Below are 16,959 nucleotides of genomic sequence, written 5' to 3'. Positions count from 1 at the left end.
AGACAGTGGTATGATACAATTAAGATACTGAAAGAGAAAAAATTGCCAGCCAAGAATTCTTTATCCAGCAAAATTGTCCTTCAAATATGAAGGTGAGTATAAAATATTCACAAACCAACAGAAATTAAGACAGCTCATAAAAAAGAATCCACCTTTGCAGGAAATATTAAAGGAAGCCTTAGAGACTGAAAGAAAAAAACAGGAGAGAGGCTTGGAGGAGAGTATAGAAGAAATGACAGCAGAAAGGATAACCAAAAAAATAAAAAGACAGGTGAAAATATGGTACAATATATGAAAAACAAAGACGAAAATGGTAGAAGTAAATAATGCATTTACAGTAATATCATTAAATGTGAATGGATTAAACTCCCCAATCAAAATATATAGGCTGACAGAAATTCACAACCTACACAGAATGTACAAAAAATAGAGGAACACAACAAACCAATCACATTTAAAGAGATTGAATCAGTCATCAAAAATCTCCCAACAAAGAAAAGTTCAGGACCAGATGGCTTCACAGGTGAATTCTACCAAGCATTTCGAAAAGAATGAACACCAATCCTGTTTAAACTCTTCTAAAATATTTGAGAGAAGAGTAAATTACCCAACATATTTTATGAAGCCAACGTCACCATAATCAAATGCAGATAAGGCCTACAAGAAAAGAAAATTACAGACCAATCTCTCTAATGAACATAGATGAAAAAATTCTCAACAAAATACTTGCAAATCAAATCCAATGGGATATCAAAAGACAAATATCACAACCAAGTGGGATTTATTCCTGGTATGCAAGGCTGGTTCAACATAAGAGAATCAATGTAGTACACCACATTAACAAATTGAAGGGAAAAAAATCCAGCATCCTTTTTTGATAAAAACATTTCAAAAGACAGGAATAGAAGGAAACTTCCTAAATATGATAAAGGCATATATGAAAAACCCACAGCCAACATCTTACTCAATGGGAAAAGGTTGAAAGCATTCCCTCTAAGATTGGGAACAAGACAAGGATGCCCACTGTCACCATTGTTATTTGACATTGTACTAGAAATTCTAGCTAGAGCAATTAGACAAGAAAAAAAAATTAAAGGCATTCAACAGGAAAAGAGAAAGTGAAACTTTCATTATTTGCAGATGACATAATCCTATATTTAGAAAATCCTGGGAAGCGGATTTGGCCCAATGGATAGAGCGTCTGCCTACCATATGGGAGGTCCAAGGTTCAAACCCAGGGCCTCCTAACCCGTGTGATGAGCTGACCCACACGCAGTGCTGATGTGCGCAAGGAGTGCCATGCCACGCAGAGGTGTCCCCTGCGTACAGGAGCCCCACATGCAAGAAGCGTGCCCCATAAGGAGAGCCGCCTAGCGCAAAAAAAGCGCAGCAAGATGACGCAACAAAAAGAGACACAGATTCCGGGTGCTGCTGACAAGAATACAAGTGGACACAGAGCACAGACAACTGGGGGCTGGGGGGTCAGGGCAGGGGAGAGAAATAAATAAAAAATAAATCTTAAAAAAATAAAAATTAAAAAAAGAAAATTCTGAAATGTCTACAACAAAGCTACTTGAGCTAATGCGTGAGTTCAGCAAAGTGGCAAGATACAGGATCAATATGCAAAAATCAGTGATACCTTTGTACACTAGTATTGAACAATCTGAGGAGGAAATCAATGAAAAAATTCCATTTACAATAGCAACAAAAAGACTCAAATACCCAGAAATCAATTTAACCAAAGAAGTACAGGACGTATATGCAAAAATCTACAAAATAATGAAAGAAATCAATGAAGATCTAAACAAATGGAAAGACATTTGTGTAAATGGATCAGAAGACTAAATTTGATGACGGTATCAATCCTACCCAAAACGATTTATAGATTCAATGCAATAACCCATTAAAATTCTAACATCCTACTTTACAAAAATAGAAAAGGCAAATACCAAATTCGTTTGGAAGAGAAAGTACACCCAAATAGACAAAAGCATTCTAAAAAAAAAAAGAGGGACATGGGAGGAATTTCATTGCCTGTCCTTGAAACAAAGTTACAGTGGTCAAAACAGCTGGTGGGCACAGATGTGATTCAAGCAATTTTGCACCCACCTACCACAAGGGAGGTCCCAGGTTCCATTTCCAGTGCCTCCTCAAGAAGATGAGCAGATGCCCATACCAGCAAGACACTGCAATAAGCGGACACTGCAACCAGAAGGACACTGCAACAAGCAGACACAGCAATAAGTGTCACTGCAACCAGTGGATGCCGCAACCAGCAGGGAGCGAAAGTGACTCAAGTGGTTGGAAACTCGCCTCACATGTAGGAGGTCCCAGGACTAGTTTCCAGTGCCTCCTAAAGAAGACAAGCAGAAAACCAGCAGAGAGATGAGGGAGTCATTTTGGGGTAGGGGTGGGGGATAAAAATAATTAAAAATTAATAAAAACAAAAACACAATGCTACTAGCATACAGATAGACACATCAATCAGTGGAATAGAACTGAGAATCCAGAAATAAATTCTCATCTCTATAGCTAACTGGTTTTTGACAAACCTACCAAGTTCATGTTAATGGGACAAAACAGCCTCTTCAACAAGCGGTGCTGGGAGAACTTGATTTCCATAACGAAAAGAATGAAAGAAGACCTCTATCTCACCTCTTATGCAATAATCAACTTAAAATGGATCGAAGACTTAAATGTAAAAGCCAGGACCATAAAAACTACTAGAAGAAAATGTAGGGAAACATCTTCAAGACTTAGTGGCAGGTGCTGGTTTCTTGGACTTTATACCCAAAGCATACACAACAAAAGAAAAAAATAGATAAATGAGACCTGCTCAAAATTAAACACTTTTGCACCTTAAAGGACTTTTCCAAAGGGTGAAAAGGCAGCCAACCCAATGGGAGAAAATATTTAGAAATCACACGTCTGATAATGATTTAATAACCATGATATACAGATCCTACAGCTCAACCATAAAAAGACGAACAACCCAATTAAAAAATGGGCAAAAGACTTCAATAGACATTTGTTCAAAGAAGAAATTCAAATGGCAAAAAAAGCATGAAAAAAATGTTCAACATCACTAATGATTAGGGAAGTGCAAATCAAAACTACAATGAGATAACATTTCACACCTACCAGAATGGCCACTATTAAAAAGACAAACTGCAAGTGTTGGAGAGGATGTGGAGAGACAGGAACACTTATTCATTGTTGGTGGGAATGCAGAATGGTACAGCCAATGTGGAAGACTGTTTAGCACTCCCTAAACAAGTTGAATATAGATTTGCCACATGACCCAGCAATGCCACTACTGAATATATACCGAGAAGAACAGAGCAATGACATGAACAGATATCTGAATACCAATGTTCATAGCGACATTATTCACGATTGCCAAAAGTGGGAAACAACCCAGGTGTCCATCACCAATGAATGCATAAACAAACAGTGGTATATTCACACAATGGAATATTATGCAGCTGTGAGAAGAAATGAAGTCTTGAAGCATATGCCAACATGGATGAACCCGGAGGACATTATGTTGAGTGAAAGAAGCCAGACACAAAAGACAAATACTATATGGTTACTAACTTGAATATGGATCACCAGAAAATAGAATGAGGTTAGAGAATGGAAAGCTGAGGGTTAATTTATACAGAATTGGTAAATGTGTTAATCTTTAGAAATGAACAGAAAAGGTGAAAGCCCAAAATAATGTAATTAGCAGTACTATTATGTGAGTATGACAGTGGTTTAAAGGCAAATTCTAAGGTCATGTACATTACTAAAAGGAAAGCAAAAAAATGAAACATGGAACTGTATAGCATAGTAAAACCTCATGTGAAATAGGAATATGATACAATTTCATATATAGACTGTTTTTCTTTGAAACTGAATAAATGTATCTTTTTTTTTAAAGATTTATTTTATTTCCCCCACCTCCCACCCTAGTTGTCTGTTCTCTGTGTCCATTTTGCTGTGTGTTCTTCTTTGTCCACTTTTGTTGTTGTCAACGACACGGGAATCTGTGTTTCTTTTTGTTCCGTCATCTTGCTGTGTCAGCTCTCGGTGTGTGCAGCGCCATTCTTGGGCAGCCTGCACTTTTGCGCTGGGCGGCTCTCCTTACAGGGTGCACCCCTTGCGCATGGGGCTCCCCTATGCGGGGACACCCCGTGTGGCACAGCACTCCTTGCGTGCATCAGCACTGCACATGGGCCAGATCCACACGGGTCAAGGAGGCCTGGCGTTTGAACCGCAGCCCTCCCATGTGGTAGACGGATGCCCTAACCACTGGGCCAAGTCTGCTTCCCAACAAATGTATCTTAATATTACAAGATGTCAAAATCAAACAAAAAAACATATTATCCTAAATGAAAGAAACCAAACACAAAGTACCACATATTTTATGATTCCATTTCTATAATATGTAAATTTAAATCAATTTATAAAGATGAAATTAAATTAGTGGTTATGTAGGACTGGGAAGGACTGCTAAGAGGTGTGGTGTTTTTCTTTTCGGAATAATGAAATTGTTCTGTAATTTTTTTGTGGTGATGAATGCACAACATTGTGATTATACTAAAAGTCATTGATTATATACTTTGGATAGATGGTATGATATATGAATATATCTCAATAAAACTGCTTATTAAATAATTGTGCAAGAAAAGCCAGAAATAGCAGCTATGTACAGCATGGGAAGTATAGAAAGATCAAAGCGTGAAGAATTTTATGTTTGTTTTTTGTTTATTATTATTGAAATAATGAAAATGCTCTAATGATGTTTGAGGTGATAAATGCACAACTGTGTGATTACTCCAAGTACCACTGATTGTACACTTTGAATGAATTGTATGCTTTATTAATATGTATCAATAAAATGATTTGGGGAAACGGACTTTGGCCCAGTGGTTAGGGCGTCCGTCTACCACATGCGAGGTCCGCGGTTCAAGCCCTGGGCCTCCTTGACCCGTGTGGAGCTGGCCCATGCGCAGTGCTGATGCGCGCAAGGAGTGCCCTGCTACACAGGGGTGTCCCCCGCGTAGGGGAGCCCCACGCACAAGGAGTGCACCCATAAGGAGAGCCGCCCAGCGTGAAGGAGGGAGCAGCCTGCCGAGGAATGGCGCCGCCCACACTTCCCGTGCCGCTGATGACAACAGAAGCGGACAAAAGAAAACAAGACGCAGCAAAAAGACACAGAAAACAGACAACCAGGGGAGGGGAGGGGAATTAAATAAATAAAAATAAAAATAAATCTTAAAAAAAAAAAAAAAAAGATTTGCTAAAAAAAAGTGAGGGAAAAAAAATGAGGGAAAGATTAAGACATTCCCAGATAATTAAAAGCCGGTGGACTTCAACTCCACTAGACTGGCCATAAAAGAAATTCTAAAGGGAGTTCTGTTGGTTGAAAGGAAAGAACACTAGACAATTGAAGATGCATGAGGACATAAAGACCTCTGATAAAGATAATGACATCAGTAAATATAAGTACTAGTACTGTTGTAATTTTTTATTTGTAATTACTTTTTACTTCCTACAGGCTCTAAAATGCAAATGCATAAAGTATGATAAATCAATGGCTTTGGACTCAATGTATAAAAATGTAATTTGTGACAAGAACTACTTAAAGGTGGGGGGTGCAAAAAAGGGTATAGGAAAAGACATTATGTATGCTATTAAAGTTAAGTTGGTATCAAAGCCAACCAGATTGTTAGATTTATGATGTTAAATTTAAGCCCCATGGTAACAACAAAGAAAATATCAAAGGCTATGCAAACTATACAGACAGAAAATAGAGTACAAGTTAGCAGGGGTGAGGAAGCAGGAGCAATGGAGAGTTTATATAAAATGAGTGTAGCATTTCTGGTTGGGGTGCAGGGAAAGTTCTAGTAATGGATGGTGGGGTAGGTACTAGAACACTGTGAATATGTAGTACTTTGTGTCTGCTTTCTTTCACTTAGGTATGCTTTGGAGGGGTTGGGATGGGAAGATTTATTTTATACATGTTTCCACAATTTAAAAAAATAAAAAGGAAAGAAAAACTAAACAGATAATGACAATGATCCTGGACTAGATTTAAGAATGGAGCAGAAAATGCTCAAAAGGACATTGTGGGGAAGTGGATTTGGCCCAATGGATAAGGCGTCCGCCTACCACATGGGAGGTCTGCAGTTCAAACTCCGGGCCACCTTGACCTGTGTGGAGCTGGCCCATGTACAGCACTGATGTGTGCAAGGAGTGCCCTGCCACGCAGGGGTGTCCCCCGTGTAGGGGAGCCCCACGCGCAAAGAGTATGCCCTGTAAGGAGAGCCGCCCAGCGCGAAAGAAAGTGCAGCCGGCCCAGGAATGGCGCCACACACACGGAGCGCTAACACAAGATGATGCAACAAAAAGAAACACAGATTCCCGGTGCCACTGGTAAGGATAGAAGCAGTCACAGAAGAACACACAGCGAATGGACAACACAGAGAGCAGACAACTGGGGGTGGGGGGAGAAATTAAAAAAAAAAAGGACATTGTGGGGAACAGACGTAGCTCAAGTGTTTAAGCAACTGTTTCCCATATACAAGGACCTGGGTTCGATCCCTGGTATTTCCTAAGGGAAAAAATAAAACAACAAGCAAACAAATGAAAAAACTAACTTGGGGGAGCTGGTATAGCTCAGTGGTTGAGTGTCGGCTTCCCACATGAGGGTCAGATTCAATCCCCGACCCCGGTACCTTAAAAAAAAAAAACGGCATTGGGACATAACATCCATCCAAAGTATACAATCTGTATGATTTATTAATATGTATCAATAAAATTGATTTTTTAAAAAAGGACATTGGGACGTAAGAATAAAATGGATTATAGATTGCAAGCTTTATATCAAGGTTAAACTTCTTAAATTTGATAACTGCACTCAAGGTGATTACATAAATGAATATCCTCGTTCTTAGGAAATGTATATGGCAGCATTATGTGTTCAAGGAGTATTATGTGTGCAACCTTCTCTCAAAACTTCACAAAAAAGAAAGGTAGGTAGGTTGTTGGAGTACTCTGTATATGATCTGAAATATCTTTGCAGCTGTCTTCCATTTTTGAAATTATTTCAAAATCAGAAGTTGAAAATATTATTGAATTGGTTTATATTTCTTTGATAATTTGTTTGGTTTGGTTAAATTTTTTAAAAAATTATTTATTTCTGCTTTTATTCCTTTGTGAATAACTAGTTTTCTTTGCCCATTCATATAGTTGGTACTTCCTGGTATTCTTATTAACTTGAAAAAGTTTTAAAATGTTAACTATTTGCCATATTTAAGTATTTTAGATTTCTTGGAAACAAAATTTTAGAGTTGAAAAGTATCTAAGTCCAACTCCCTCATTTCATAAGCAAGAAAACAAATCCAAAGAAATGAAATGATTTGCTCAGACATAAGCCTGCCTAATGACAGAACTAGCACTCAAACTTACATCTCCTGGTTCTCCATCCACTTCTTTCTACCATACCATAGAAAAATGTTTTTTATTTCTAATTGTGTTGTGGGTTTAGGAAAAAAGCGTAGTACACTACTGTCAGTGTGGTTTAAAGCATGAATTCCCACTGGACGGAGAAAGGGTACCTATAAAAGGCCTGTAAGGGAAGCAGATGTGACTCAAGTGAAAGAGCTTCCGCCTACCATATGGAAAGACCAGGTTCGATCCCTGGGGCCTCCTGGTGAAAAAGAAGAAGAGAAAGCATGCCTGTATGGTAAGTCAGTGCCCATGCGAGTGCCTGCGTGGTGAGCCAGTGCCCACACGAGCACCCGCACGAGTGCCCGTGTGGTGAGCCAGTGACCTGCACATGTGAGTCATGCAGCAAGATGATGATGCATGAAAAAAAGAGAGAAAAGGGGAGAGTCAGGGTGAAGCGCAGCAGAAACCAGTAACTGAGGTAGCACAATTGACAGGGAATCTCTTTCCCCATCAGAGGACTCCAGGATCGAATCCCAGTGAGTCCTAGAGGAGAGAAAATGAGAAGACAACACAGACAGCAAAAACGGCAGGGCAGGAGGAGAGGAAGAGGGGAAAATAAATAAATCTTTCAAAAATAAAAAAATTAAAAGCCTGTCAGAATCTCCAAAGGCTTTTTCACCTACATGCCTATCACTTCACTTGTACCCATAGAAAACTTCTATTAATTATTTTGGGGGAATAGAGTTGGCCAACTTCCCTTCCTTGGGGAGATCATCTTCCCCTATTACATAATAATACTGCTTAGTCCATGTCATTCACGTAGAGCTGACTTTGCCTCCCTCCTGCCCTGGGAATGGGCATAAACAATGAAGTACTTTATTCCCCTGGCCACTATGACTGCTCATGGATGGGCATGTCATAAGCAGGACAACCAGAGTCTTCCCCTGGGACTTGTGCTGAAGCTACAGACTGTGACAGAGATAAAGCTTGGAGCTATTCATAGACTTATCTTCCCCACACGGAAAACATATCAAGAATAAAGTCAGGCAGAGCCAGGACAACTGGAAATAAATGTACCCGAATGCAGCCCCACTATTTATCATTAGCCAATAATTTCCTTTTGTACTTAGCTTGTTTCAGATTTTCTTTGGTTTTTCACACCTAAGGTTTTTGGGTCACTCCAGGCTAATGTACTTCTCACTCCTCATTGCCAGAGTGAGTAACTATTAATCATGGAAGTATGTAATTTCTCTTATATGTCTTAGAAAGGATAAAACGTCAAGAACCAGATTTAAGAAATAGTGCTTTTCACAAAAAATAAAATAGAATTAGTGGCATAAATCCAAAATAGCACATATACAACAGCAGATTAAAAATTACTATTACAATTAAAAAATCAAATAAAGACAAAAAGAAAAAAGAAAAAAAAATTACTATTACAATTTCTTAAGAGACTAAACTTCAGTTAGGCATGTAATGCAAGCAGAAAAATTGAATCATTACCAATAGCTACAATTCAATTTTCATATTCTTTATATTAGAAGTTAAATATTTAATTTTAAAATTAAGTGAATTTTCTGAATGGTTGCAAGAATTTTATCTTAATACTTTTAGGATAAGAATATATAGATCTTAAGTAAACCCATTTACGTTCTTTGTAATACTACTACTCACCACCATGTAGAACTCACTTTAAAAGTTAATCCGCGGAAGCGGACTTGGCCCAATGGATAGGGCATCTGCCTACCACATGGAAGGGCCACGGTTCAAACCCTGGGCCTCCTTGACCTGTGTGGATCTGGCCCATGCGCAGTGCTGATGTGCGCAAAGAATGCCGTGCCACGCAGGGGTGTCCCCCGCGTAGGGGAGCCCCATGCACAAGGAGTGCGCCCGTAAGGAGAGCCGCCCAGCGTGAAAGAAAGTGCAGCCTGCCCAGGAATAGCACCGCACACATGGAGAGCTGACAGAACAAGAAAATGCAACGAAAAGAAACAAATTCCCGTTGCCGCCGATAAGGATAGAAGCGGTCACAGAAGAACACAGTGCGAATGGACAGAGAGAGCAGACAATTGGGGGGGCAGGGAGGGGAGAGAAATAAATAAAAAATAAATCTTAAAAAAAAAAAAAGAAGTTAATCCTGGACCCTAACCATTAATGGTTTCTTTTTTTTTTTTTTTAAAGATTAATTTTTATTTATTTAATTCCCCTCCCCTCTCCCGGTAGTCTGTTTTCTGTGTCTTTTTGCCGCGTCTGGTTTCTTTGTCCGCTTCTGTTGTCATCAGCGGCACGGGAAGTGTGGGCGGCGCCATTCCTGGGCAGGCTGCACTTTCCTTCGCGCTGGGTGGCTCTCCTTACGGGTGCACTCCTTGCGCGTGGGGCTCCCCCACGCGGGGGACACCCCTGAGTGGCAGGGCACTCCTTGCGCGCATCAGCACTGCACATGGGCCAGCTCCACACGGGTCAAGGAGGTCCGGGGTTTGAACCGCGGACCTCGCATGTGGTAGACGGACGCCCTAACCACTGGGCCAAAGTCCATTTCCCTTAATGGTTTCTTATTCAGTTGTTTCACCTACAGAGCTAAGAAAAAGGCTTCACTTTACTTATTAGGCAGCCATAGGTTGTGTAAATAAATACAGCAGAGTCCTTGAGTCCTGGTGTCTACAGTCTAATAAAGGTAATTTTATACAAAAATGTATATAAATAAAACATACCTGAGAGTTCAGTCAGCTTTTCTGCTCTTTTACTCTTAGTTACAATTATTCCAATCTCAAAACAAAAATAAAAATAAACTATTGTTAACATAAATAACTTCCTTTTGATAAGAATTTACATAACTAAAGTAATTACAAAAGGAATCAGCAACATAGGTAAAAATTTTTCTTACAGTGCTTTTGACAAATAGATTTAGTTATGAATTCATTGCACATTGCTTAAGTTTAAGAGTTATTTTGCTTTTCAATGAGTCTTAATCAGGATCACTTAATAATTCATAGAATATATGCCCTATTTTAAAATAAATTATATTTAGCAGTAATATCAATAATCTAATTTTTAATTCCATCACCTATATACATACCTGACTAATAGGATTTTGATCAAAATATTCCTCTACAAAGTATTCCAACAACTGTTTAAAGGAAAAAAAATACTAGATAAGAGCAAAATAACCATACAAAATTTGGCCAGTTAATGTTTTGTGAAAATGATTCATAGAGCATTGCTTCCCACGATTTTTGAATTTACAGACTTTTTAAACATTCAATAGTAAAAATATAAAATGAAAACTAATTAGTTTGGTTAAAACCTTAATTTGAAATGCTAAGAAATAATAAGTGGTAGATAGGTTTGAGCTAAGCCTTCAAAGATGGAATCATTTGGACACGTCAGAAAGAAAGAACCTAAAAACAAAAGAATAGATTTAATGAACACAGAGACAGAATGAGTAGACTTGAGGAAAAGTTTTATTAAATAAGCAATACTATAAATATGTTTATAAACGAAAGAGATAGATTCAAGAAAGTCAAAAGAGAATGAAAATAAAATTGATTTGCTTAAAAAAAGAGAGAGAACAAAGGTTCAATAAAGAAATGATAATTAATAAAGCAAAATCCTGATTTGGGGTAGGAGGATAGAAATTAAGGGCACAATAAATAGCTATTTTGGCTTATTATTTCCCTAAATGATCTGGTAGGACTTCTACCTGGCCTATATTTTTTAACTCAAAAAATAATAAAATCGCATTAATTTTTAAAAAAAAGAACTTAGTGTCCTTCCCCACATTTAGTATAAATTGATTTTACTATACCTTCAAAGTACATGTCAGTCTATTAGGCTTTAAATCCTGGTCTTCCATTGTTCTTGATCCATCTACTACAACATAAAGGTGACGCATCTACAAAAATATAAGGAAAAATTTCATATATATTTTTGACTAAGGAGGAAAAATAACATGTTAATATTGTCTTCAATCTACACATATATTTTTAATATAACCTCTTAAAAGGTTATTTTACTATTGTTTTCTCTATCAAGCCAAATGTTTCTCAAACCCAAACTAATTCTGTACCAGTAAAGAAAAAATAACATACCATTCCAAGTCGAACTTGTCCATGGTGTTCAAACACTCTGTTAAAATTATACCAAAATTTTAATAGAATAATCAAGAAGAAAAACATAATAAGAGACACAAAAAGCCAGGGAGCAGAGGTTCCTGGTGCCTCCTAAAGGAAAGGAGCAAGACGAGTTGACACAACAGGCAGGTGCAGCAAGCTGACACAAGATGGCGCAACAAGAGATACAAGAGGAAAAGCATAATGAGAGACCAACAAAGCAGGGAACAGAGGTGGCTCAGGTGCCTCCGTCCCACATGTGAGGTTCCAGGTTCAGTTCCAGCGCCTCTTAAAGAAACAAAGAAGACAAACAGACACAGCAAGTGCAAACAGTGAGGGGGTGGGGAGAAATAAATTTTTAAAAAAATTTTTAATAGAATACCGTATACTATCCTAAAATTCAATATACTTTCCAACTAACCTGCATTTTTTAGCAAAATAAGTATCATAATTACTAACTTATGAACATCACATGATGGGCATTTTGGATGGTTTCCTGAAGGCCCACTTCCCTGCTGAGGCTTGGCGAGGTTTGGTTCTTTCCCCTCATTCAGAAGGCTAAAAGTCAGTTTCCCTGAAACACAGGTGAAATGAAGTACTGCATGCAACTTGGGTAAAGGTGAACAGAAAGGTGTAAGGAAATATCTTTTTTCATTTGTAACACATTTAAGTAAAGATTACAAACCTTTTTCTCTTTGCCTTGAAGAGAATGTCTTCTATTGTAGCTTTAAGTGATCCAGATTCATCTTCTTTAAGAATCTCCCTGTAAGTAATAAATTACTCATTTGAAAAGATAAGCTAAAAAGATAACCCAAGAGAAATGAAAACAAATGTCCACACACAGATTTGTAAACAATTGTTCATAGCAGAATTACTCAGTAACAGCCCAAATCAGACACAACCTTAATGTCCACTATCAACTGGTAAAGAGATTAAAAAAATATGGTATATCCATATAATGGAATACTACACAGCAAAAAAGAATAAACTACTGATACATGGACAAACCTTGAAAACAGTGTTACATGAAAAAAGCCAGATACAAGACAGCCCATATTATATAATTCCATTTACATGAAATGTCTAGAATAGGCAAATCTAGAGAGTCAGAAAGTATATTAGTGGTTGCTTGAGATTGAAAGTGGAATGGAATTAATTTGTAAATGGGCATGAAAAACCTTACTGGAGTGGTGAAAGGTAATAAAACTGATTTATAGTAATGATTGCACAACTCAGTAAATTTCCTAAAAATCATTACCTCATACTTTGGAAATGGGTGAATTCTAAAATATACACAATATATTTTGATAAAATTTTTTTTAAAAAAGATAATGTCTAAAAAGTAAGAGAGAAAAATGTCCTACTTACCATGTTCTTTCATAGCCTCCTTCCCATCGCTTAGTTCTTTCAGGTTCTTCATCCATTTTTTTCCTTAAAATATATTATTTAATACCCTGTAAAAATCATCAGATTGCATCTAAAGATAGTTGTTATCAAATGCATCTAATTGTATTTGAAAATTAAAGAGAGGGAGTAACATAGAAAAATTTTAAACTCAGAATACAAGTTATCATTAATTCCTTGTGGATCATTCAATAATCATTAGATGTAAACATTCTACATCTTCAAGAGACTTTTTCCCACACCCAAGAAAGAATGTAATTATCTATAGACACCAATAGAAATAAGCATCTCTTTACTACTTCTAAAAAACAAAAGTGCTTATAGATCTGTCACAGGATAGGACCAGAGAATTATGGGAAAAGGATAAGAGTATAGATGAAATAAGATTAGTCCCAATTGATTATTGTAGCAGAGTGATGGATACATGATGATTCATTGTATTATCTCTTTGCCTTTGTTGTGTATATATGAATTTTCCCATAATCAAGATTTTTTTCTCCTCCCTCCACCAGGGTGGTTCCCTCATCTGTCTGCTCATTGTTTCCGCTCGTTGTCTGCTTGCTTTCTGCTCGCTGTGTCTGCGCCTTATGGCCACTCATCATCTACTCTTCTTCTTTAGATCCTGAACTCAGGACCTCCCATGCGGGAGGTGGGCGCCCAACTGCTTGAGCCACATCTGCTCCCCTCTTTTTTTAAAAAATTTTTTTATCTTTTTCTTTTTAAATTTTTTGTAGAAGTCTTTGATGATGAAATTTATTTATAAATGGCTAAATGCTTATGATTCAATATTTTTAAAAGGGAGGACACAAAATTAAATATATAATATGATCTCAACTATTAAATGAAAAAAAAAGGAACTATTTAGCCAGACATTCAATAAACAGGACAAATGGTTTCCTCTAGATAACAGGATTAAGAATGATTGGTTTTTCACTTCTTTAATCTTTTCTGTATTTTCAATATTTTCAATATGATCACCTATTTCTTTAATAAGTAGGCATAAAACTGAGGGGGGCTATCAACCATAACAATAAACAGACTTGACTTGCTACTTTTGAATACATTTCAGATTGTGGTCCCTAATAAGTATAAAGAGTACCCCAAATCTTTCTTATAAGAAGCACTATAATATAATGTTCAAAGGCCTGGACTCTGAACTCTTGCTGCCTAGGGGCAAATTCTGGCTGTACCACTTTCTAGCAGTATACTTTGGGCAAGTTATTGAACTACTATATTTCTCAGTTCCCTCAACTATAAAAAGAAATATAATATGTATATATATTCATATATCTATATATATGAACAGGGAAAACAAATTATGTGGTTTAGTTTAGAGACTACAGAGACTGTACTTTATTGAAATACTTATTTCACTCCTTCTGAAGGCTACTTTAAAAGAACTAAGAATGACTACAGGGTGCTTCCAGGGCAATGTCTAGAATGATGGAGAGATTAAGACCAAAGATAGAGGCATTTAACCTTAAAAAAAAAAAAACAGACACAATTTACATCCTCATGAAGGGGAGCTATGTGTGGAAATAACATAGCTTGCTCTGTATCTATGGGAATAACTTAGGCCAACAGACAGAAATACAGAAATAGATCAACAATAACTGTTCAGTACCTCACCTCTTCTGGGCTTTGATCCTAGCCTATCCTTTAGTTTTTTGTTATTGTGTTTTCAGGGTTTTTGTTTTTAGGTACAGGGACCAGGTAGTGAATCTGGGACCTCGTATGTAGGAGGCTCGCACTCAATCACTGAGCCACATCAGCTCCCCCACCCTTTAGTTTTAATTGACTTTATCCCCAAGTGCCTAAAGATCTCCTAAAGATGACACCAAATATTACCATTTGTCTTGGCTTCTCTCAATTTGAGTAGATGCTAGGCAATTATTCCTAACCTTGTTTCCACCACACACAGTGACTGGTAAAAGGACCTGGCCTGAAGTCGCCATCACAACTACATACACATCCACCCTCCCCAACGGAATCTCCCTCCTCACTCCACTCTCTCAGCTTCCCTCTTCCATAAGTGCGGGATCAAAGGAACCCTAAGTGCCAAGGCATTAAGGACAAAACAAATCTGTCATTGGAAGGGACCTAGATTAATTTTTGTGATAAGGATCACAAACAAGACCTTAACCTCCATTTATATCGTTTCTATAGAAAAATATATTTTGAAAATTAAAGAACCTGTAAATGGACATTTGGAAATAAAACTTATTGACAAGTTGGAGATTGCTTTTATGTCATCACTGTTTTCTGTGGAAACTGCTATAATCAGACTTTATTAGTTTAAGTTCTACATCTCCCATTGAATGAACAAACCACTCCCTGAGTCAACAGATTCATTTGTTTCAGAAAATCTGGTGATCTACTTTAGCATCCTCAAGTAACTAGAAATGACTTAATTCCTAACAACTATGCTATTTCAACATCCTCATTACGTCCGTGTTTTGTTGATGAGTGTGATAAAATAGCATATAGTAACTAAATGGAAATCAAGAGCCTGCATAGTGTTCTCAATGTTTTTAAACTCAAATTTCTTCAATTGTGGCTACTACCTTTCATCATTTCAATATTTAAACTGTATTTTACTTTATTACTTTTAATTCTCCGAAGGTCCAGAAACAAAGTGAGAACGAATACAAATTGCAAACAGAAAGACTCCTGGCTCATATACAAGGACTTACTTAGTAGAGGTGTCTGTAATGGGAAATGGTACATGAGATATTAAGTTCCCTATAACTGGAGATATAAAGGGATTTATCTTTGGATGTTTACAATGCATGCTGTTAACAGAGAAGTGATTATGCATCCTGAAGAAAGATATATTTGGTGGCCCTTCAGGTCACCCCTCCAATGGGCTATGACATCCCAACATTCCATCTTCTCACTTTCCAAACATCGTTACCTGGAGAATCTATCCTCAGAAAATCCACTGTCCCCCAGCTTAAGTTAGAATGCTTTCTGCAAACAAATGAGGTCTGCACAAAACATCGCAGTTGAAGTTCTTCCTCATACTTTACTCTACCTACCAAGCGCTGTGAGGCAGGCAAGGGTGTCACTCTTTCAGGAGTGGAACCCAAGACTAAGGGAGGCTGATAAAATCAGAAAGCTGGAAAAGGGTCACAAACCCGAACCCAGGGCGGCACTTTTCAAAACTCGGGCTTCTTTAAAAAGGGAGAGCCATTTCTCTAGTCTGCGGCCCTAGGTGCTTCTTTGTGGCTTCCCCGGCCGGAATCTGCCCTCCGCCTCCTCTCCACATGCTCCCTCGCCCCTCACTCCCTCTGAGGCCGGGACAATTCAGCCCCCGCCCCCGCACACCCAGAACCCTCCAAGTCGCTGTTGTCCGGCTCGGCGTTGCTCAGGCCTCCACACCTGCACTCACCCAGCCCGCACGCAGCTTTGCCCGGAAGCTCTGCCTAAACCGCCCTACCGCCGTCTCCAAAATCCTTCCGTCGCGCTCTGCGCTGACGCAGAAGTGTTCCGGCTGCTCGTTCTGGCGGCGGCTGCCCGAGCGAGGCGCGCGCGGACAGTGGGCTCTCACCTAGTTGACTTTAGCTACCGGGAGAGACAGCCTCTCTCACTTCCGAGTCGTTTTTAAAAAGGAAAAAGCCTCGGCAGAGTGCTTTGAAGTTCCGCTAGTGGTCCCCTGTGTTCTTGCGAGGTCGTAGGTCGGCAGCCGTCGACCTAAGAGCGGAGCAGCTCGGCTTTGTTTTATTTCTAGGATTAGAAGGGAACCTAGGAGCAGCAGCTGGGCCGGGGCCTTGCTGTGTGACTGTATACCGGGACTTCTTTGCTACCCTTCTGGTCACGCAACAAATGTTTATTGCTCCTTTATTTTGGGCCTGATACAGTTCTAGGAACTAGGAACCCAAACTGACAAAAATCCTAGTCCTCATAGTTTTGCTTCTATTGGGATAACAAAAATCCAAGAAAAACATATACTGTATATAACAGCAACAGTGCTACAGAGAAAAAGGAAGCATGGACGGGGAAAGGG

The 16,959-nt window shown here is 38.4% G+C and overlaps 1 protein-coding gene across 10 annotated transcripts in view; it reads right to left on the bottom strand.

Annotated features, from left to right (window-relative positions):
* The window catches only part of GTF2H2 (general transcription factor IIH subunit 2), a 116,606-nt gene extending 100,065 nt beyond the window's left edge, over positions 1 to 16,541 (bottom strand). For 5 of the 10 annotated variants that reach the window (XR_009188564.2, XR_011645936.1, XM_058309859.2 and 2 more), the window contains exons 1-7: positions 16,345 to 16,414; positions 12,918 to 13,003; positions 12,235 to 12,312; positions 11,529 to 11,565; positions 11,246 to 11,332; positions 10,517 to 10,567; positions 10,152 to 10,206 (exon numbers count right to left, since the gene is read on the bottom strand). Coding sequence is in view for 8 of the 10 variants with exons in the window: in XM_058309859.2 (XP_058165842.1) it covers positions 10,152 to 10,206; positions 10,517 to 10,567; positions 11,246 to 11,332; positions 11,529 to 11,565; positions 12,235 to 12,312; positions 12,918 to 12,973 (364 nt within the window). In the remaining 2 variants the exon portion in view is untranslated. Of the gene's footprint in view, positions 1 to 2,109; positions 2,214 to 10,151; positions 10,207 to 10,516; positions 10,568 to 11,245; positions 11,333 to 11,528; positions 11,566 to 12,234; positions 12,313 to 12,917; positions 13,004 to 16,334 lie in introns of those variants that run through there. The other 5 variants (XM_058309839.2, XM_058309845.2, XM_071208473.1 and 2 more) reach the window with 5 other exon arrangements.
* Positions 16,542 to 16,959: the final 418 nt, after the last annotated feature.

Source organism: Dasypus novemcinctus, chromosome 2, assembly GCF_030445035.2.
Source record: "Dasypus novemcinctus isolate mDasNov1 chromosome 2, mDasNov1.1.hap2, whole genome shotgun sequence".
Lineage (NCBI taxonomy): Eukaryota > Metazoa > Chordata > Mammalia > Cingulata > Dasypodidae > Dasypus > Dasypus novemcinctus.
Note: the sequence above shows the minus strand (reverse complement) of the source record. Positions and strands in the feature narration are given on the sequence as shown.